This window comes from Mytilus galloprovincialis, chromosome 1, assembly GCF_965363235.1.
Source record: "Mytilus galloprovincialis chromosome 1, xbMytGall1.hap1.1, whole genome shotgun sequence".
NCBI lineage: Eukaryota > Metazoa > Mollusca > Bivalvia > Mytilida > Mytilidae > Mytilus > Mytilus galloprovincialis.
In genome coordinates this window covers 96,025,923-96,050,006 of record NC_134838.1, presented here as the reverse complement: position 1 = coordinate 96,050,006, position 24,084 = coordinate 96,025,923, and the positions used below count along the sequence as shown (strand labels likewise).

The 24,084-nt window shown below is 30.5% G+C and overlaps 1 protein-coding gene across 4 annotated transcripts in view; it reads left to right on the top strand.

Annotated features, from left to right (window-relative positions):
* LOC143045899 (F-box and leucine-rich repeat protein 13-like) overlaps nt 1-22,853 on the top strand; it is a 38,695-nt gene extending 15,842 nt beyond the window's left edge. For all 4 annotated transcript variants that reach the window (XM_076218756.1, XM_076218737.1, XM_076218731.1 and 1 more), the window contains 17 exons: nt 3,141-3,250; nt 7,689-7,790; nt 8,083-8,181; nt 10,527-10,552; nt 11,459-11,621; nt 12,081-12,181; nt 12,797-12,926; nt 13,515-13,613; nt 15,280-15,400; nt 17,939-18,098; nt 18,390-18,509; nt 18,771-18,897; nt 19,978-20,115; nt 20,434-20,514; nt 20,892-20,974; nt 21,719-21,799; nt 22,117-22,853. In XM_076218756.1, coding sequence (XP_076074871.1) covers nt 3,141-3,250; nt 7,689-7,790; nt 8,083-8,181; nt 10,527-10,552; nt 11,459-11,621; nt 12,081-12,181; nt 12,797-12,926; nt 13,515-13,613; nt 15,280-15,400; nt 17,939-18,098; nt 18,390-18,509; nt 18,771-18,897; nt 19,978-20,115; nt 20,434-20,514; nt 20,892-20,974; nt 21,719-21,799; nt 22,117-22,213 — 1,838 coding nt within the window. In that variant the 3' untranslated portion in view covers nt 22,214-22,853. The remainder of the gene's footprint in view (nt 1-3,140; nt 3,251-7,688; nt 7,791-8,082; nt 8,182-10,526; nt 10,553-11,458; nt 11,622-12,080; nt 12,182-12,796; nt 12,927-13,514; nt 13,614-15,279; nt 15,401-17,938; nt 18,099-18,389; nt 18,510-18,770; nt 18,898-19,977; nt 20,116-20,433; nt 20,515-20,891; nt 20,975-21,718; nt 21,800-22,116) is intronic.
* Nucleotides 22,854-24,084: the final 1,231 nt, after the last annotated feature.

Here is a 24,084-nt window from a genome sequence, read left to right as displayed (position 1 = left end):
TAAATATTTTTTCCAAGGGTGAATTTGGGAAAATGTAATATATAGTCATTGTCAATAGTGAAGGACAGATTGGAACAGACCAGAAATATTGATTTAAAAAAATGTACGCACTTGCCGACGATTCGTTTATACGACTGGATATAAAGTTACGGAACTATAGCGCAATTTAAAATATATACGTGTATACATTGAACATAAGAAAAAAACATATATTTTGAATAAATAGGGGTAAAAGTGTTGTAAATAGACTAGCCAACGTATGCCAACAGTATGTAATCATCGAATGTCGATAGACTACAGTTGTATACCAAAAGAAGAAGAGAACCAATTTGATTTAAATACAGGTCGATGTATAACTTTTGCTTTGGTTCATTGAAGCTGTGGACCTAGGAAAATCAGAGATTTATATTTCAATAAGATTGTTCTCAAACAAAGGAAGGAATTCGTCATCACAATTGTTATATATGCCACTGGACGAACACTAATTATCCCCAGGGGATGTGAATATTTTGCTGGGAAACTTTTGAGTATCAAAGTTTCAAATTAATTTCGGGATTTATTTTCTTTCTTGGTATTCAATAACCGAAAAAAGAATAAATTACTTGTTCGCTAAATAGGGATATTCTTGTCAGATAAAAGACTTTTAGTTATATTTAAAAAATAGGGAAATATGACATTAAATTGGTTCTGTCTTTTTTTAAACATCGTTAAAACGATGTGTGTCTAAGGTGAACGCCACAAGAACCCTGTAATACTAGTACGAGAGTATAGCATGTAAACATTCCTTCTCAATAATATGGTTGTATTGGAAAACTTTTCATACAGATTGACAACTCATTGTCCGATATGCATGTAATATTTGCCACATGACGCCCATAGTTCTTTCTACCATCATCACCTTATTCCTTGATATTGCTGTAAACATCGATGGTTCACACCCAAACAAAATGGGAGTAATGAACCTTCAGAGCTTCTCCGTGTTATACACTTGTGAAATATATAGACGAAATTTCTGTATTGAAATGAATCTACATCTCACAAACAGGATTTTCAAATAACGATTTTGAGTAATCACCTTACAAACCAATATAAACGTATGGCAAGATATAACCATGAAGGAATTTAGTTTTTGTCAGAACTCATCACTATATCATAAACGTATACGTATATATATATGCATACAGTTTCAAATATCAAGAACAAGCGTTCGATGTCGATAGTCTGTTCTCTAACTGTTTAGAGTTAGACATGTCACTTGTTCATTCTTGGAAGCCTTCATATTCCCCGTCTAACGATGGGAACTCTTTCTGATTGTGTTGACTATAAATGCTTGTATGGTAATTCTGTCGTTTATCTGTACAAGCGGTTGCATTTCCTCTCCTTTCCCAACAAACAAACGAACGAAACGCAACTAGTCTGATTTCTCTGGAGCTCATCCTCAATGGCTCTTATACGTCAGGAAACTTACATGTATACTAATAATGATTGTTTCATAAACAACGATGTATGAACGAACTATTATAAATTCGTCAATATCTGTAATGCATGACTAAAGTATAACTTTTATTACAACTACTGTATTACTTATTTGGATTAATGACGGCTATCATGTTCAACATTGCACAACTATTATCATAGAATTTAAAAAAAAATCCTCAAAAATCCTCAAAAGATATAATGCCTTAGCTTAGATAATTAGTATTCTTTTCACAAAAAGTTCGTGTAAATGATTGTCAAATGAATTTAATTATGTAAGAATAAAATGTTAAAAAGAAACTAAAAAAAAATTATGCATGTTGTATTTTTTTGTCAATTAAAAACTTTAAAATTGCAATAGTTTTATTAGCATTTAAACACAGCCAGATTTGAATACAAGTTAAGAAATTCCGGTAAAGTCAATGATATCAAACAGATGTACAATGGTATATCAAATTGGGTAATATTGCATTTAGTTTTTATTAAAGATTAAAACTACTATTTTTTGCTTCATATTTGAATCTTTACGCCAATTGCCGCTAAGAAAGTAATCAAAAATTGTTTCCTTTTATTTTTATACACTTTCGGAATTACGAATCTGAATTTTATTTTCAATTAATTTACACAATTTAATTATTGTATCTTTATTCTCATCGTGTATTTAATCTTAGTGTATTAACATCTAATCCTTTCTATTTATCCTTTCCAAATAACAACATTTATACCTGTGTACGCTTGAACTCACACCTGCGGCTAAATAGCTACAAGGTAAACGAATTGACCTCAAGCCGAGAAATATACAGTGACCTTTACAAAATAATATACACACTCTGCTCACACATTAGTTGCATTGAAATGATTATCAAAACAATAACGGTAAATAGAACTGAAATATTTTCAGTTCAATATCAGTAAAAATGTTCAATAAATATTTTATGAAAAAAATCTCAACAATAATTAATTAAATTTATTCAAAAACATTTACTAGAGATAATTTTATAGGAGTTTAATTCAATCAATACAAAACGGTATATATATGCATATTCACTTTCGTTCATTCTTATATTGTGGTTTATAACTTCGACCATTCGTCAGCTGTGCGCTTTTAATTACGTATATTGTCGATAAGCTATAAGAGTTAAACAGATTTTATTTTTTCCCAGAATTCAATAAATCGGGCTAATACGTCACGACCCACTCGAGAATTCAACCAAAAAAGTTACAAATACTTGATTTTCTCCGTTATTAGAAAGAATATAGATTTAAAACTTTGCAAATGTGTTTTTTATGTTAAGATGAACATAATTAGATGATAAGTGAAAAATCGCGAAATTTCCCTTTAAAAGAATGGTGCATCAAATAATGTTATAAAAATTTTAAATGTGAGTTATAATTTTTGTGTAACAATATACCGTCACAATTTCCAGTCATAAAAACATTGCAAACATTTCTGAATATACAGTATAAAGTATTAAGATTGATGAAACTATTGTTAAAAAGTTAATGTTAGTACTTCAGCTCAAATTTAAGCACCCCATGAGCAATTATAAATTCAAAACTTGAACAAATTAATTTGATCTAATAAATTGGTTATTATATGATGCTTATAGTGATTTCAGAGTGTTACACGCTTGTCACTAATTTTTGTATTCTAACTATTACAGTGTTTTTCCAAGTTATCCAAAAAGTTTGGCATTTAGCTATAGCTCGAGTTATATTTAACGAATGGAAAATTACAACAGAACAGGCTAAGAACCAAAGAGAATATTTTGAGGTAAATTAGATAAAGCAATCTGTATTTTTTTTAGATGTGTTTCACAGAGCTTTAGACAGAAAATATAGAACTGTGTTTTCTTCACTGAAATAATATGTACAGTAATTATATAATTTTTTTTTCCTGTTTTGGTTTTGTATTTTAATTTCAGTTTTTTAATGGATTTAGTTCATGGGTTGATGATTAAAGAAACCAATCAGAAATCTATGTTGCTTATAACATTGCTTCAAAAGAAAGAGAAAATGCATAGAAAAAGTTATTATACATTATACACTTTCTACTTTAGTTATATAAAAAGTCGATGTAATAAAAAGAATAGCTAATCATAAAATTTAAATCGTGGAAAAATATTCAACTTAAAATACTGATAATCCACTAATGCTATACACTCATATGCAAAGTAACATGTTGTTCAGTCAACCATTGAATATTTTAAGACATTGTTATTCTTGGACTTCAATTATAATGCAGTTTTTCTACAAATATTTTTTTCCCTTCTGGTGATTGGTTTTAGAAAAAAAGTAAGATAAATTCAAAGATTTCATAATTTAGAAGGAAAGTCACAGTTTAGATGGATCAAAGCTCTTTCTATGTTTTTCTATGCATGTGCTCTTTTACGTTGCATCAAGAAACTTATCAGGGAAATATTCATGGGTACTGGAATGCTAAATCATCAAGTTAAACTTAGATAGCTTTATGTTGTAATTAGAATAGGAAAAATTCACACAAATTTTATGGGTATAAGCTTGCTTTAAAAGGAATTTCAGGTAAATTAAAAAAATATGGAAAAAAATCTATTTTATGGCAGTGCCAAACACAATCATTGTAAGTTTAGAAATCAACTATAGTTAGTTTAGTTATTTAAAGTTGAAATAAAATCTGATGATTTTGAGTTACTTAGCTCTTCATTGTTGTATTCTTTGCTAAATTATTTTTATTTATTTCACAGAATAAACTGGTTAGTACCACACATCTTGTGGCATTTGGGATTCTTTGTTATAACGTTTCTGTAGTGATTTTTAATGGTGGTTATAACACGAATTTTACAATGGATTTTGTAGTGTGTAACACAATATTTAATTGACATCATTTCTATTAGATTGTCTGTACGTCATAATTATCAGCTTTTTTTCTGCTGTTTAATATTAACTTATACAACATCTAAAGTTCTTTAATATTACTAAATCACTAAAGATAAGAACAAAATTATTTTAGAGCATAATGAAGGTAAAATTAAATGAGAGAATGAAAGGATCATCATTGAAGTTGTCTCCCCTTTTGAAAAGCAGATATAGATATCTATAAAAATAGTGCTTTGACTTAAATGAAATAACAGTTTTATCTTTTTTAACCACTGCAAAAGATGACCAGATTCTTTGAACCAAATTAGTATCTATTGAAGGTTTATAATCTCTAATTATAAATGATTTTCATATCAGCTCCAGATCTATAAGAGCTTTTTTACGTAGAGTTGTTTTTTCTTTCATTCTCTAAACAGTTCAAAAGTTAGTTTTGTTTAACAGTTTATATTTTTATGCCACATTTATGGGCATTATGTTTTCTGGTCTGTGCGCATGTTCGTTCGTCCGTGCGTCTGTTCGTCTGGCTTCAGGTTAAAGTGTTTGGTCGAGGTAGTTTTTGATGAAGTCGAAGTCAAATCAACTTGAAACTTAGTACATATGTTCCTTATGATAGGATCTTTCTAATTTTAATGCCAAATTAGAGATTCCCCCCATTTTCACAGTCCATTGAACATAGAAAATGATAGTGTGGATGGGGCATCTGTCTACTAGGGACACATTCTTGTTAATTCTTGTTTTTTTCTTTCATTCTCTTTTAAACAGTTCAAAAGTTAGGTTTTTTTTACTACAGTTTATATTTTTAAATTCTTGTTGATATGTGATGTACACACTGTTTGCATTTAGCAACTTTTATAACTATGTTGAAACTGAAAATAAAACAATATCTAATTTAGAATTAACCCTAATTATTTACTTAATTTCTTTTAATTACCGGTATTCTTTTTCTTAGAAATGTTTTTAACTTTTGTTTCTTGTATGTAAAATTGTCTGATTTCAGTACTAACTGTTATTGCAAAGTGTTCACTTTGAACACGATTTGATATTGCTTTTAAAATTGTTCAACAGCAGTGAATAAACCAATTTAAGATTTTAAATTGTTGTTTCAAATTTGTGTTTCAGTACATATGTATTAAATTTTCCTTAATATTGGAAAGATTTAAATTAGGGAAGAAAAAAAAAGATTTTTCCTAATTTCTTGAAGCAATTGTTAAAAGGTATTTGAATTTAGTTGATGGTTAACAGCCACAAAATCACACAGGAACATTCAAAAGCAAGGGTCATCATTGCATCTGTATGTTCCAATGACACTTTAGCAGCAATATGTTCATTGAAAAAGCCCTAAAGGCAGAAATGACTAGATAAAAACAGAATTTGAATGATCATATGAACATCAGGAATATATACTAGGGGTCAAGCAGAAAACATAAGCCTTTTATATGCGAATTCATGAAAGTGCTATAATTATTGTGGTAAATAATGTGTCATCAGTTTTTACTTTGTTGGTACATGATCAATAAATTTCCCCATACTGGGTTTGGCTTGATTGGCTTCAGAATTACTTGTTTTCAAAATTATATAGTGTAAGAAAAGAGCAATATTAAATGTTTCAATACTGACAAGAGTTCAGTAATTTTATATATTGAATATATTAATGGAGTAATATGTTCTGTTGAATTTTGCACTGCAGTATTTATTTTTGTTTTTATACTAACTTTTCACCTGCTGTATGTTTTTGTTTATTTTGTTTTATTTTTGTTGTTGTTTTTTGTTTAAAGATCAGATTATGGGTAAATATTGATACTCTCCTTGCACATATGCACATATGTCTTGAGTAGTGTGGATTTGAATTTGGTTTTTGACTTTATTAGAACTGCTATCTGATTTCAATTTTTGTGGCAACATTTCCCAAAATAACCAATATAATAATGGTACAAATACTAAAACTAAATTGACATCATAAAACACTTTCTTTTCTAAAGCCCATGTTTACAAATAGTCATATATACGATATATTGTCCATCGTATATCCCTGTGTTCCCCATTTTACTATTTGAGGATTTTCAGAATATATACCGGTACTTATTTTCTATAATTTTTCTGCAGTCTGTTGTTTGAAAAACTTAAGATAGACATTAAATGGACAGATTAAGTGTCCTGGTAAGGTCAAGAAGTAAAAAGCAGGAAAAGAATTTAAGAGGGGAAAACTGGATATTAGGTTTTAAAATGCAGGAATAATAAGTTTCAAATTGTTAAAGGTAAAAGCAAAGAAATCCCATAAACTATATCGAAGTATGATTTTGACTTGACTTAGTAAATGATAGGGTGTCTGTACGATAATTTGTTTAAATATAAAGTTATAATAGGATCACTTTTTTTAAAACATTGAATTATTTTAAGGGGGTTGGAGAAAGATAACTCTAATTTTTTTAGTACAATAAAGTTGTAGAAATACACACTTCATTGAAATTAAACTATTAAAATAAATAAAAAATGATAAGTTCCAAAATGTGTCCATTTTCATACAGCATGTTTTGTCCATCTTGCTATATAGCTTCATATATAGCATGACACTTTACTAATAATATTCATTACACATTGCATGATATTTGGCATAGCTTGTTTTTGCCAGAAATAAAGCATTGCTTTGAAGAATCTTTTTAACTGCAAAGTTAAGTACAGCAACTCTTTTCACAAAAAATCTTATGAAAAAAATACTCATAAGTCATGAACATTTTAGAATTACTTACCATTGTTTTTTGTCATAAGATATTTGTGAAAAGAGCCCAAGGTTTTTCACATTAAAAACTTTATCAAAGAAGTATTCCCAATGTCCAATGGAAGATGTTGGTACTTCATACTTAAGGGTACCTCTAAATTATGTTAAGCATGTATCTGCTTGACTTTTTCGGCATTGATGGAATGGCTCTGATCAATCAATGACTATTTATAGCAGTAGATAGGGTGTTGATGATGTCATGTTCTGTATAATGTTATTTATTTTCTTAGTAGCAGCCATGGAAATTTTTTTACAGGTTTTAGTTGAGATATTGAGGTAAAGGGATTTTTTCTGTAGTTTCTATAATGGTACAGTTGTGTTTCAATAAGTTTTCTTAATTGGTATTTAAATTTACAAACATAAGTTAATGAATTTTTAAATAAATTTTAGCCCATACTTTTAATATGGATAAAGAGTTTATGGTTGAATTTTTTTTAATAATGGTCAAAATATTATTTGTAATGATAATAATGATTTTACAAATAGTGATTATTCAATATTCTGTGTGTTTTAAAATTCAAACGGTCTTATAATACTGATATTTTGAATATTTACTAACACAGCTGTTTAATTTTTTTAGAGGCTAGAAAGGGGAGAGAACCTGAATGATGAAGATGGATTTGGATCAACTGGTGATGCCAGAGACAGTATTTCTTGGCTGGATAGAAGTGTGGCAGTCAGGGTAAGTAATGAAGACTAATTTTTCATGGCCCAAATATAAATGCAAATTGAAAAGTTACCATACTTGTTCTCAAATATGTCCCAACTACACTAAGGTACAATGTGTTCAAAAAATTAAAAAAATAATATTTAGTTTCTGAGTGAGTTTGCTGTCTTTTTAAGAATTCATGTTTGCTATGTTTACATGATGTTGACCATTACATGATTTTAGAATGCATTCAGAATGTGAATAAATCAAACTTTCTTACCAGTTTGCAACTATACTCCTATGTTATCGATGTTTTTTTCTTCAGATATTTAAAAATGTGGATATAGCTGATCTTTCAAGATGTTCCAGAGTTTGTAGATCATGGAAAGTTATCATTACGAACAGCAGCGCCATTTGGAACAGAGTAAGTACTTAGTTTTTGCCACCAGCAAGAAATGATTATTGTAAATAATAAATACATTTTAACGAGGATAATAAGACTTTAGAATTACAAAACTACTATGGTACATACCTTTTAGGAAATATCTATCTTGCTGTAATCATATGAGTCTTCAGTCAAAGATCACAAATGTAAAAAAAAAAGAGGATAAACTAGAACCTAAAAATACAAGGAGTTGTTCTCGTCAGGACAGGATGGAAATATGAACATTTGTAATAGTTATTAGTGAAAATCAGTAGTGCCATATGAACCAAAGTTATGATGGATTTAAAGTGCGAGTCTTAGCTTATCGTTCAAAATGTTCAAGTGTCAAGTAGACGAGCAGTTTATCTCACATACTGATTTTTCAATACGTCTTTGGAATGTTGTCTCATATGGATCAACCCTATATTCCTTTTTCCTAATTTAAAAAAAAAAAAATTGGTTTCAAAACAGTTTGTATGACCTAGTTCACAGTTTCAAATTTTATATATATAATTTTTATACGACCGCAAAAATTAAAAATTTTTTGGTCATATATTGGTATCACGTTGGCGTTGTCGTCGTCCGAATACTTTTAGTTTTCGCACTCTGACTTTAGTAAAAGTGAATAGAAATCTATGAAATTTTAACACAAGGTTTATGACCACAAAAGGAAGGTTGGGATTGATTTTGGGAGTTTTGGTCCCAACATTTTAGGAATTAGGGGCCAAAAAGGGCCCAAATAAGCATTTTCTTGGTTTTCGCACTATAATTTTAGTTCAAGTAAATAGAAATCTATGAAATTTTGATACAAGGTTTAGGACCACAAAAGGAAGGTTGGGATTGATTTTGGGAGTTTTAGTTCAAACAGTTTAGGAATTAGGGGCCAAAAAAGGGCCCAAATAAGCATTATTCTTGGTTTTCACACAATTACTTTAGTATAAGTAAATAGAAATCAATAAAATTTAAACACAAGGTTTATGACCACAAAAGGAAGGTAAGGATTGATTTTGGGAGTTGAGGTCTGAACAGTTTAGGAATTAGGGGCCAAAAAGGGGCCCAAGTAAGCATTATTCTTGGGTTTCGCACCATAACTTTAGTATAAGTGAATAGAAATCTATGAAATTTAAACACAAGGTTTATGACCACTAAAGGAAGGTTGGGTTTGATTTTGGGAGTTTTGGTCCCAACAGTTTAGGAATAAGGGGCCCAAAGGGTCCAAAATTGAACTTTGTTTGATTTCATCATAAATTGAATAATTGGGGTTCTTTGATATGCCAAATCTAACTGTGTATGTAGATTCTTAATTTTTGGTCCTGTTTTCAAATTGGTCTATATTAAGGTCTAAAGGGTCCAAAATTAAACTTAGTTTGATTTTAACAAAAATTGAATCCTTGGGGTTCTTTGATATGCTGAATCTAAAAATGTACTTAGATTTTTGATTATGGGCCCAGTTTTCAAGTTGGTTCAAATCAGGATCCAAAATTATTATATTAAGTATTGTGCAATAGCAAGAAATTTTCAATTGCACAGTATTCAGCAATAGCAAGAAATCTTCAATTGCACAGTATTGTGCAATAGCAAGAAATTTTCAATTGCACAGTATTGTGCAATAGCAAGAAATCTTCAATTGCACAGTATTGTGCAATAGCAAATATTTTCAATTGCACAGTATTGCGCAATAGCAAGAAATATCTAATTGCACAATATTGTGCAATAGCAAGAAATTTTCAATTGATTGGAGTTATCTTTCTTTGTCCAGAATAGTAGTTGAATCAACTTAAATCATTGTTTTATACAATATACAATGTATATTCACTTTTACTACCAACTGATAAATTAAAACAATCTTTACCATTCAGTGATAACAAGCACCTTTTGTTACATTTTAATATTTTATGATGTATTTAAATGAGTAGTTATTGCTGCAAACTCCATTAGAAATTTGAATTGAGATCAGTTTTGGAAAAAGGGAAAGGGGGATGTGAAAAAAAAACATTGGGGGGGGGGGGGTTAAATTTTTCTCATTTCAGATTTCACAAATGAAAAAAGAAAATTTCTTCAAACATTTTTTTGAGAGGATTAATATTCAACAGCATAGTGAATTGCTCAAAGGCAAAAAAAATATTTTAAGTTCATTAGACCACATTCATTCTGTGTCCGAAACCTATACTGTGTCAACTATTTAATCACAATCCAAATTTAGAGCTGAATCCAGCTTGAATTTTGTGTCCAAACTTGCCCCAACCGTTCAGGGTTCAACCTCTGCGGTCGTATAAAGCTGCGCCCTGCGGAGCATCTGGTTAAAGTTTGTGACAGTTTTAATGTTTTTGTTTTTTGTTTTACAGATAGACTTTTCCCAAGTAAAAAACAAGTGAGTAAGATATATTGAGCACACCAATAGCCAGGGGAGGATTCATGGATTAGTCTGTAGGCCTGTAGCCTTCAGTAACGTATGAGCTTATAGGCTGGTGTCATTACTGTACTTTGATCTTAAATGACATTTGTTTTGTCATTTGAGCATTAGATATCATCCTAAAAATACCTGAAACCAGGCGTGACTAATGTTGAATTCCGATTACCCAAGGATCAAAAATGATTAAAGGAATATAATCATCAGTGAGACAGCAACCAAATGACAGAAACAACAAAAAGACATCTAGACGTCAATGTATTCTCCCAACAGGAAACTGTTCTTGGAATAGTCTCCATTGGTTACCTTTTTTCGTTCATCAAAGAAGTTAATCATATACTATAAAATTAATTACAATAAATGTTAGATTTATTTTGGAGATATTTCTTTGATCTTAAATGCATTCTTATAGTATATTTATGAAACAACGTTGAATTAATATATTTGAGGACACAAAGGACATAACTAAACAAGAGGTGTGCAAAAAATAATGTCTGAAGACCACTGTGGTAAGGAAAAAGAATGTCTTTTTGAAGACCACTGTGGTAAGGAAAAATAATGTCTTTTTGAAGACCACTGTGGTAAGGAAAAAGAATGTCTTTTTGAAGACCACTGTGGTAAGGAAAAATTTCTGAAAATCAACAAAGATGATGTGCAATTTATATTCCTTTTGTTATTTGATGCTTAATATATTATTATTTTAACACAAATATCTGGTAACTGAAAAGTTGCATATGACCTGTAAGAACATATAAGTATAAATATTGGAGCAGTCAAAACTTTGTGTAAAAAGATTGACAAGTCATTTATAGGCTTATTTTGTTAAGTATCTATCATTTAAAAGTCTTTGTCATATTTTGATTTCAGAGTAACAGATAAAGTAGCAACAAAACATTTGATGAAATGGCGGCCATATTTAATACACGTAAACCTGAGAGGATGTACAAAATTAGGAGAACCAACTTTTAGAGGAATTAGTGAATGTAGAAATCTACAAGATCTTAATTTATCACAATGTACAGGTGTTAATGTAAGTTTGGCGTAGTAAGTCACAGTAAACAGGTTCTTATATAAATTAGCCAGAATAAGTCCTATGGCCATTGCATGTATGTAAACAGCATATGTAACATTTTACAAGTAGTTTTGCTAGTTAGACAGAATTTGTCAAATTATGCACAGGAGTTATTGTTGGTTAGACAGAATATGACACTTGTTAGAAGGCTGCTTAGAATTGTACCTTTCATGATGGTTTCCAGCTAATTTGGATTAACAAGAAATAACTTATAGTGAAAGGATTTTTCAGAACATTATAAACTTGATTGTTGCTTGAAAAATACTAACTGCTAATATTTTGCTCAATGTCACATTTTAGAAAAAATAAAGGCAGTGCATCAAACAAGAATATAACATTTCAACCAGAAATTTTCATTTAAAACAACCCATTGTATTGCATTTTATTGTATTTATACTTTTTTTTTTTTTTTTTAAGGACGATTCAATGAAGATAGCCTTACAAGGATGTAAAATTCTATTATATCTTAATGTCTCACTCACAAATATTACAGATGCTACTTTGAGAAATATTTCAAAGTAAGTTTATACCTGTTATTTATATAGTATTGACTTTAATTTTTTTAAACACCCTTTTTGCAGGGCTTAATAAGGTATTTTGTTGTCCATCCGTCAGCTGTCCGTCCGTTGTGTATATCTATTGACAAAAGCTCCCTTTAGATTTATATAGATTTAGATTTTATGTTTCCGAGTAACAGGATTTTATTCTTTAAAAAGGGTTGATTTTCAAGTTTTAGGACAAATACTCAAAAGTGCTTTCAGCAGTTTTCATGAAACTTTGGGGACTGGTTTATATCTATTAGAATAATCTCCCTTTATTTTTTTATTATAAATTTCTGATATGACATTTAGGATTAATGGAACTGAATTAGTTGAAAAAGTAATGGTGTATCATGTGGTCATGGCACAGCTCTTTATTAGATATTGTGAGACACATGTCACTGTTTTCAGCTCTCACTTAGGATCATGATCCTGATTGATTGATTTTTTATGTTTAATGTATTTTCCAGCACTAGTGATGGTCAATTTAATTGGTAGAAAAAGCCAGAAAGTTTCCAACAAACTTTGTTTTTTTATTTATTTGATATGCTAATACATGTACCTGATTTTCTTTTATTTATTTATTCATTTAAGGTTCAGCCAGCATTTACAGTTTTTGAGTTTAGCCTACTGTAAGAGCTTTACAGACAGGGGTTTAATGTATTTAGCAAGTGCCAAATGTAGCAAGAAGTTGGAATATTTAGACATATCAGGTTGTCTGCAGGTAAATATTTAGACATATCAGGTTGTCTGCAGGTAAATATTTAGACATATCAGGTTATCTGCAGGTAAATATTTAGACATATCAGGTTGTCTGCAGGTAAATATTCAAATACAGTAATATAAGTCTACAAGGAAATTCATTAAATAATGAAAATTTGTTTATTTTTAATGTATTGTTTTTGGTAAAGGAAATCAAACGCTTCACACACACACAAAAATACTCTATTGTCAGGCAGCAAGACTTGTGATAAAAAAATGTGAAACAATTTAAATGAAAAAACCCAAAGTTAAAGCTTACAACAATATTAGAAAAACAATTACGAAGGACAGTAACAACCACTGCTGTACGACAAACCACTGGTTAAGTAAAAGTACATAAACAATTTGGCAGGGTGAAATATGTTAATGTTCCCTTATATCTATTGGAAATACTGTTAAAACAGAGAACAGTTGCAATATTATTGTAGAAATAAAATTTTTGGCTTAATTATTAAAAACTTTCATAGTGCATAGAGTGTATGATAGTCTAAATATTGTCTAAACGTTTATATGAATACCAATTATTTTGATGCTTTATTTTTCATTTTAGATAACACCTGATGGTTTCAAAGGTCTAGCGAACGGATGCATTAATCTACAGACCCTGATTATAAATGACTTCCCTACTTTGACAGACGAATGTGTTATTGTAAGTCTTATAAGGAGTTCAAAACGAAAATTCAGCCTTTAAAAATTAGGAAGATATAATACCATAGACAGCTTCAAGTTTGTTTTTTTGCACCTATACACAAGTGTAAGATATAAAATACAAGTCTTGAAACACATGTTTTGAGATAAATTTAAGTAACATAGAATATTTGGTGCTTTATAATGTAATGTTATTTGCGGATCCCAATATATTTTATTAAACAAGATTCATGGAGTATTAAATGTATGAAATTTAGAAAGTACCAATACTGTACTCCATTGGATATTAAATGCAGTTAATCAAAATAAAAAAAATTATAAAAAGAATGCTCTGTAATATTTTTTTTATATTAGCAGTTAAAAGACAGAGTGATATATTTATAGGCATTATTGTCGAGCCTGCAACTATTGTTGCAGAAAGCTCGACATAGGGATAGTGATCCGGCGGCGGCTACGGCGGCGGCTACGGCGGCGGCGTTAGCTAACTTCTTAAAAGCTTTATATTTTAGAAGGTAGAAGACCTGGATGCCTCATACTTTGTATATAGATGCCTCATGTTACGAACTTTCTGTCAATCACATGTCCAATGTCCTTGACCTCATTTTCATGGTTCAGTGACTACTTGAAAAAAAAGTTAAGATTTTTTGTAATGTTAAATTCTCTCTTATTATAAGTAATTGGATAACTATATTTGGTATGTGCGTACCTTGCAAGGTTCTCATGCCCGTCAGACAGTTTTCACTTGACCTCGACCTCATTTCATGGATCAGTGAACAAGGTTAAGTTTTGGTGGTCAAGTCCATATCTCAGATACTATAAGCAATAGGTCTAGTATATTCGGTGTATGGAAGGACTGTAAGGTGTACATGTCCAACTGGCAGGTGTCATCTGACCTTGACCTCATTTTCATGGTTCAGTGGTTATAGTTAAGTTTTTGGGTTTTGGTCTGTTTTTCTTATACTATATGCAATAGGTCTACTATATTTGGTGTATGGAATGATTGTAAGGTGTACATGTCCAACTGGCAGGTGTCATCTGACCTTGACCTCATTTTCATGGTTCAGTGGTTATAGTTAAGTTTTTGGGTTTTGGTCTGTTTTTCTTATACTATATGCAATAGGTCTACTATATTTGGTGTATGGAATGATTGTAAGGTGTACATGTCTAGCTGACAGGTGTCATCTGACCTTGACCTCATTTTCATGGTTACAGTGGTCAAAGTTAAGTTTTTGAGTTTTGGTCTATTTTTCTAATACTTTATTCATTTGGTCAACTATATTTGGTGTATGAAAATATTTTATGATCTATATGTCTGTTACGCAGGTTTTATTTGACCTTGACCTCATTTTTCGCGGTCCATTGCTAAGTGTTAAGTGTTTGTGTTTTTGTCTGTTTTTCTTAATTTATAAGCAATAAGTCAACTATATTTGTTGTATTGAAGAATTGTTAGCTGTACATGTCTGCCTGGCATGGTTCATCTGACCTTGACCTCATTTTCATGGTTCATTGATCAATGTTTCGTTTTCTTGGTTAATGTTGAGTTTATGCGACAGTTGTAATAAAGCTTTATATTTAGGTCTATCAACATAATATCAATAATTAGTAAACATGGTAAAGAAGGCGAGACATTTCAGCGTGTGCACTCTTGTTTACTATTTTGCTTGTAGGCCCTTGCCAACAAATGTACAAAGATCCACACAGTCTCTGTGTTAGGATCACCACTTCTTACAGACGAATCATTTAAAAAGTTAGCACAGCATAAGAGACTCAAAAAACTTAAAACAGAAGGTATGTACATTATTTTAACATAATTACTATGATATTAGGCAACAAGAACTTTGATTTTTGTCGAGCCTGCAACTTTTGTTGCAGAAAGCTCGACATAGGGATAGTGATCCGGCGGCAGCGGCGGCGGCGGTGTTAGCTAACTTCTTAAAAGCTTTATATTTTAGAAGGTGGAAGACCTGGATGCTTCATACTTTGTATATAGATGCCTCATGTTACGAAGTTTCCGTCACTCACATGTCCAATGTCCTTGACCTCATTTTCATGGTTCAGTGACCACTTAAAAAAAAAGTTCAGATTTTTTGTAATGTTGAATTCTCTCTTATTATAAGTAATAGGATAACTATATTTGATATGTGCGAACCTTGCAAGGTCCTCATGTCTGTCAGACAGTTTTCACTTGACCTCGACCTCATTTCATGGATCAGTGAACAAGGTTAAGTTTTGGTGGTCAAGTCCATATCTCAGATACTACAAGCAATAGGGCTAGTATATTCGGTGTATGGAAGGACTGTAAGGTGTACATGTCCAACTAGCAGGTGTCATCTGACCTTGACCTCATTTTCATGGTTCAGTGGTTATAGTTAAATTTTTGTGTTTTGGTCTGTTTTTCTCATAGTATATGCAATAGGTCTACTATATTTGTTGTATGGAATGATTGTAAGGTGTACCTATCTAGCGGGCAGATGTCATGTGACCCTGACCTCATTTTCATGGTTCAGTGGTCAAAGTTAAGTTTTTGAGTTTTGGTCTTTTTATCTTATACTATATGCCATAGGTCATCTATATTTGGTGTATGGAAATATTTTATGATCTTCATGTTAGTCGCGCAGGTTTTATTTGACCGTGACCTCATTTTCACGGTTCATTGCACAGTGTTAAGTTTTTGTCGAGCCTGCAACTTTTGTTGCAGAAAGCTCGACATAGGGATAGTGAACCGGCGGCGGCGGCTACGGCGGCGGCGTTAGCTAACTTCTTAAAAGGTTTATATTTTAGAAGGTGAAAGACCTGGATGCTTCATACTTTGTATATAGATGCCTCATGTTACGAAGTTTCCGTCAGTCACATGTCCAATGTCCTTGACCTCATTTTCATGGTTCAGTGACCACTTGAAAAAAAAGTTCAGAATTTTTGTAATGTTGAATTCTCTCTTATTATAAGTAATAGGATAACTATATTTGGTATGTGCGTACCTTGCAAGGTCCTCATGCCCGTCAGACAGTTTTCACTTGACCTCGACCTTATTTCATGGATCAGTGAACAAGGTTAAGTTTTGGTGGTCAAGTCCATATCTCAGATACTATAAGCAATAGGGCTAGTATATTTGGTGTATGGAAGGACTGGAAGGTGTACATGTCCAACTGGCAGGTGTCATCTGACCTTGACCTCATTTTCGTGGTTCAGTGGTTATAGTTAAGTTTTTGTGTTTTGGTCTGTTTTTCTCATACTTTATGCAATAGGTCTACTATATTTGTTGTATGGAATGATTGTAAGGTGTGCATGTCTAGTGGGCAGATGTCATGTGACCTTCACCTCATTTTCATGGTTCAGTGGTCAAAGTTAAGTTTTTAAGTTTTGGTCTTTTTATCTAATATTATATGCCAAAGGTCAGCTATATTTGGTGTATGGAAATATATTATGATCTATATGTCAGTCCCGCAGGTTTATTTGACCATGACCTCAATTGCACGGTTCATTGCACAGTGTTAAGTTTTTGTGTTTTGGTCTATTTTTCTTAAACTATAAGTAATAGGTCAACTATATTTGTTGTATGGAAGCTTTGTTAGCTGTACATGTCTGTCTGGCATGGTTCATCTGACCTTGACCTCATTTTCATGGTTCATTGGTCTTTGTTTAGCTATCTTGGTTAATGTTAAGTTTATGTGACAGTTGTAATAAAGCTTTATACTTAGGACTTTCAACATAATATCAATGATTAGTAAAGAAGGCGAGACATTTCAGTGTGTGCTCTCTTGTTGTGTTTTGATCTATTTTTCTTAAACTATAAGTAATAGGTCAACTATATATGTTATATAAAAGCATTGTTAGCTGTACATATCTGCCTGGCATGGTTCATCTGACCTTGACCTCATTTTCAAGGTTCATTGGTCTTTGTTTAGTTATCTTGGTTAATGTTAAGTTTATGTGACAGTTGTATTAAAGCTTAGCTTTATACTTAGGACTATCAACATAATATCAATGATTAGTATAGAAGGCGAGACATTTCAGCGTGTGCACTCTTGTTAAACTTGTGACTATTTTTTTGCCTGTTCAATGGACACAATGTTGTTTGCTTCATCAATTTAAAACAATATTTTTATAAATGAAATGTTTTAAATGAACATGTACAATACATCAAACTTGTGAAAATTCTGAAAAGGTCTGCTCAGTTTGACTTATTTAGGATACCAACTATTTTTAGTTTGAAAAAAACGTCTCTAGGTTGTTCATTAAAATTAAATGAATGTTAAACTTTATGAAAAATGTAGGAATAACAGAACTTTGAAATGCTTTATGAGATGTGTATTGGTTTGTTTGTAGGTAACCAGAGAATATCAGATGTAGCAATGAAGTCCATTGGTCAATGTCAAGGTCTTACTCATTTGTATATAACAGACTGCCAAAGACTGACCGATGCTTCATTAAAACAGCTGACATCATGTAAAGAATTGAGAGTTGCTAACTTTGCAGATTGTGTAAGGTAGGAAAATAAATTATTGGTAAAATAGTAAAAAGTCTCACCACTTGTTACATATAAAATATACAGCTTTTTAAAACACAACTTAACAACAAGAGCCACTCTATAAAGAGTTATGAGAGACTATAAAAATTATAATACAAATACAAGTCAACTATCATGAATATAAAATACATTTTTGCTTCATTAAAATTTCATAGCAGATTTTGGCAGTATAAAATACCATATTTTCATTTTTAAAAAGAAATATAGATAATAATGAAAATAGATAATAAAATTCAATAAATGTTACAGGATAAGTGATGGAGGAGTTAGGCCATTGACAGATGGAGACTCAGCTGATAAAATCAGAGAATTAAACCTGACCAACTGTATCAGAGTTAGTGAACTCTCTGTCATTAATATGCTTAAAAAGTAAGTACATGTATGCAATATGATCTGACATATTCCATGCAAGAACAAATAAAGTTTAGCAAATGCAATATGTAATAAAACTAAAGGGGCATTATTTTGTTTTTCTTTATCTCAATTTTGACATATAGCATACAGCTTTCACAGTTACAGTTTTTCTAAAATGGATTTGTTATGATAAAGAAGTATTAAGAAAAATTTAGATAAACATCTGATTTACATATTTATACGAGATCATCTAAAAGTTTTGGTTTATCATTACAGGTTAAAACATTTGACGTATGTTAGTTTATGTTTTTGCGACCATATAAGTGAGAATGGTATAGAAATTCTTGGACAGATGCACAGTTTGACTTCTCTAGATATATCTGGATGTAAAGTTACAGACAAAGTAAGGATTTGGTAGATTTGAAAAATCAAACATACTAATTTTGGTGTGTTTAACCTGCTCTTTCTAGAAAAATCTTTACCAAGAATATGCAAATCCAAAGATTTGGAAGCCTAATTTGTATTAATATTCTGGGAGGTACTCAAACAGTTGGAGTTATGAAGTTAAATTTATGTTATTATTTGTAAATTCTATACCCAAGAAATTTGCATAATTCAAAATAATTCTGATAGAATGTCCAATTGTTTTCCAGTTTCAACTTATAATAATTTATATTAGTTTGTTCAGTTTCAACTTTTAATGATTTATATTATAGTATTAATGAATGGGTGTTTTTATAATGGCCCTGTTATATATCCAAGGTCTGTAATAATGGTCGAGGAAGTCTGTAATGGCCCGAGGCAACGCCGAGGGCCATAACAGACATCCGAGGCCATTATTACTGACCGAGGACATATAACAGGGCCATTATAAAAACACCCATTTCTTAATACATTTATTAACCAACTGAACAAAAGTATATGTGTTGCTACGAACTTGATGTACTCTCTTACTCTTTTAATGAGTTTAGTTTGAAAAGTTTAGTTTGAAAAAAATAATTTGTACTTCACCATGATAAAGCTTTAAATATACCAAATATCCAAGATATTAAGTTGAAAGAAGTTATGTGTTGAAAAACAGGATGAACAGTGATCCCTTTATATGGTTCTGTATAACTCTTTAATGTTTGTTACTGGTTACTAAATTAAACAAAATACAAAAAGGTATTAATATACTCTTTAAAACTTAATTTTATGAACTTTATTAAAAACCCTAACTGGGCTTAAAACAGACAAACTGGGCATTAATACAGGGTCATTACAGAAAAAAACAGGGCCATTACAGAAAAACAGGGCCATTACAGAAAAACAGGGCCATTACAGAAAAAAACAGGGCCATTACAGAAAATATGTAATTTTTAATAAATAGTCATTTTTGGCAATAATGTACTTCGTTGGTTAATAATAGCTTGTTATCTCTTTATGAATGATAGTTATACTGATTGAGATGAATTTTGATTTAACATTACTGTATTTTTTTCAGTCTCTGTCATTGCTTGGAAACAATTACAGACTAAGGGACGTAACTCTGTCTGAATGTATCGACATTACAGACTTAGGGTTGGAGAAATTTACGCAGCAGTGTAAAGAAATAGAAAGATTAGATCTGTCTCACTGTTGGGTAAGTTTACAAAGGACAATTTTATGTCACATCTATTCATAGTCACAAATATCAGTAAAATATTGAATAAAAAATGTGTCTGTTTTATTCAGTTTTTTTTAAATAACATTATAAGATGATAATAACTTTTAAAATTAATGCCCGACTTTCCTTTTTTTGTGTCCAAAATTGTTTAGAACTTGGACTGCAAAATTCTAAGGGTTATGACTAACATCACATACACTTTTCTGTTTTAAGATTTTATTGATTTACATCTTGTATTCTGAAATAGGAAATTATAAGCTCAATTATAATCTACTATTTTTTTTTTTATTTCAGCAAATAACAGATGGTGCCATAAAGAACTTAGCTTTCTGTTGTCAGAATCTGAATGCTTTGAATTTATGCGGATGCAAAAATGTAAGTTCACTTTGAAGAAGGTGTGCTGACATCCTGGTCTTGGAGACCTTAGATCATAAAATGTAGGGGAAACATTTAAAAGTTTAAAAGTATTTTTTTATAAAGGTTCATTGATTAAAAGACCAGTAAGTCCTAGAAATTCCTGTGAATTTTGGAGATGAGTTTTTATTCATTCAAATTTTATAGAGCCTCAGACCAGATGGGACAATTTAATATTGAAGTGTTTTTTGTTGGATTTTTATGTATTGTCAAAGCAGATTTTTGTGTTTTGTTTCTTAGTTACTTTAAGAAATTGCAGTGGTTACTTTGTCATGACTGATAACATTAGACATTTGCCAAAAAAGGGTATTTTTAATAATAACTATTCTTTTTTGTAGATAACCAACATGAGTATTCAGTATTTATCAGGAGTTTGTAAATACCTAAACACATTAGATATTAGTGGTTGTCTTCATATCTCGTAAGTATTAATCAGGGATGTGTAGTTGGAATGAAATTTTGTAAAACCTGGTCTCTAATGCTTCAAAGCTTTGTAATGGACTAAAATTTGCACCTTCATATGTAAGGGATATCGGTCAGTACTTGGAACTGTCAATCCCAACAACTTTGTCACCAACATCGAAGTTGGCTGTTAAAATGATGTCAAGTTATATCTAAATACTGTGGATTCATCCATTTTTTGTGGGTACCAATTTTCGTGGAATAAGGAAAACTTAGCTATGTGGATATTTAATTTGTGGTTTTGCCTAAGTTTGTATACAAGCTAATGGAAAAAAATTCATTTGTTGAAAACATTTAATTTCTTGGTTCACCTAAACCAATGAAATCGACGAAAGTTGTTATTCAACAAATTATAAAGAATCCACAGTATCCACTATGCTAAACTTGTAAGTGCAAAAAATTAAATTGGCATGACAAGATCTACAAAGAAGTAGTCAGTTTACTCCTTTTAGGAGTTATTATCTGAAGTTGATATTTTTACAAATTTTAGTAGTTTATCTGACACAACAACTATAATAGATAGATTAAAATTTGAATAATAATGATAATAAGCAACAAAATATTTGATATGAATTAAATTATCAATAACATTAAAATTATGATTAAAACTTTGTATCTGGGTCAACTTTTTTTTGTTATTTACTATTCTTATTTAATTCATATGTTCTTCATACTGATCAGTAATGACAACTTTATTTTTCAGAGATAAATCTTTGAAGTATCTACGCAAGGGTTGTAAAAAATTGAAATCACTTACAATGCTGTACTGCAAAGAAATTTCCAAGTAAGTGCACACATTAAATGAGAGTATCCATGATGTAGAGTTGCTTCAGAACCATTCTTTTGGAAATGTAAGAAACCAAAATAAAAGGGAGGTTTAGCATATAAAGTTATATAATTAACTATATATAGAGCGAGATGGGGTATTTACAAACCGCAAATTTACCATGCAAGAAAGGTGTGCTTTGCAACCAAACCATGCAATTGTTTCCTATGACAAAACTTGAGAAAAATGTCCTCACTTAAAACTTCTGACAACTTTATATTAGCTAGATACATTTAATTTTTTATACAAATTATCATTTGCCTTATTTTTTTCAGATCAAAAGTACAGAAAAGACTAGCATACATCCAAACAGTTGTTTACAGTGATGAACCAGTACCGAACTGGTTTAGAAACCATTCATTGAAGGACTGAACTATTTAATGATTTAACACTTAGTCAGGTTTCTCATTAAAATTCATAGGTTCATCACTTACTGGTTTTATTGAGGGTAACCTCAATATCTAACCTGGTTCTGATAGCCTTCAAATCTGAATAGCCTACTGCAAACTGGTAAACAGAGGAAATTCAGTATATAAACCAGCTCCATTTTAAGGTTACAACTTTATTACAGGGTTGTTGGTTTCTAAATCATGAAATAGTGAAAATCAGGGAAATGTGTGTTCTCTACATGATTACAGTTAGATTAACAAACAAAAAACATATGTTGGATAATTTCCGAATAAGTCAGCTCTACAGAAATTATTGCTCTAACATTTTTAAATTTAACAAAGTTGGTGTTTTAAATTTTTTAATTGATAAATACTGTCTTCCTTATGATCTACATGCAAATCATTGCTAGCATCTTGTTTCCAGATGGGTGCTTCTTTGAAATATAGATAAACATGAAGTTTATTCATTAGAACATGTATGTGCTATGAATTATATGGCATAAAATAAGTAATATGTATTAAACCACATTATCATGATTATCATGTCTATGAATACATTAATATAGAAAAGTAAAAGTATTAAAATGTTGGATGAAATGGAATTATTTGGGTTTTTTTTCAATTACATATATATATATAATGACATTATTGTTTTCTTTAAATGGCATGCAAGTATAAGGAATTAGTTTGGTGCAAATTATCTTGTGAACCAATGTAGGACAAGAAATTTCACATTTGTCCATTGTTAAATTTACAATACAATATCTTTGAATTATCACGACATTAAACTAGTCAAATTTTAATTTTATAAATTTTTATAAAGTTTATGTCTTTTGAATTAGAAGATAAACCTACTTAATTTTTAAATCATAATTTTGATTTTGATTATCATTCTGCATATTATCACACAATTTAAGAATGTTATTTATCAAAAACAGTGCACTGAGAGTTTTGCTAAGAAAAATGCAACAAAAAATCAAACAAAGATTCTCATTTTCATGTTTTCTCATTGACATTTAGATATAATCAACATTTTTTTTTAACTTCAAAACCAATGCTCATATTATATCTTTTAAAAAGATGGAAAAGTAGAATAATCCTGAAATTTTAATTGATAAGATACTGATGTGACATAATATTTGACACTTTCCTAAAAAAAATGGCCATATTTCATTCGTAACCATATTCTTCATGTAGTAGGATAAGCCTGATACTGAAAAGAAGAGGAATTTTTGAAATTTAGAATTTTAGGAGCTCAATTATAAAAGTATCATTCCTCCTAATTTGCCATTGATATTGTTTCAATCAATTTAATGTTTTATTACCTAGATTGAATTGTTTTTATGATAGTATTAATTGATTTATCAAAATGTATCTTTATTATGTCAGAAGAATAAATATTCGCAAACCAGGAAATATGAGTTCCATTGTAATAACACTATGCATCGTGAACAAAGTAATGATTTAGACATTACATTATCATATAGTGACATTAGCAAACATTGTTAAATATTTTATTTTGTAATAAGTCTGTGATATATTGTTTTATTTATTTATTACAAAAGCAGAAATAATAAAATTTTGAAAAATGTTTTAGAATGTGTTAATTTCGTTTCTCATTTTTTGTATAGATTAGACCGTTGGTTTCCCTGTTTGAATGCTTTTACACTAGTAATTTTTGGGTCCCTTTATAGCTTGCTGTTCGGTGTGAGCCTAGGCTCTGTGTTGAAGACCGTAAATTGACCTATAATGGTTTACTTTTATAAATTGTGACTTGGATGGAGAGTTTTCTCATTGGCACTCATACCATATCTTAAAAGCTAATGAAGATGAATGAGATAAAAGAAGATGTGT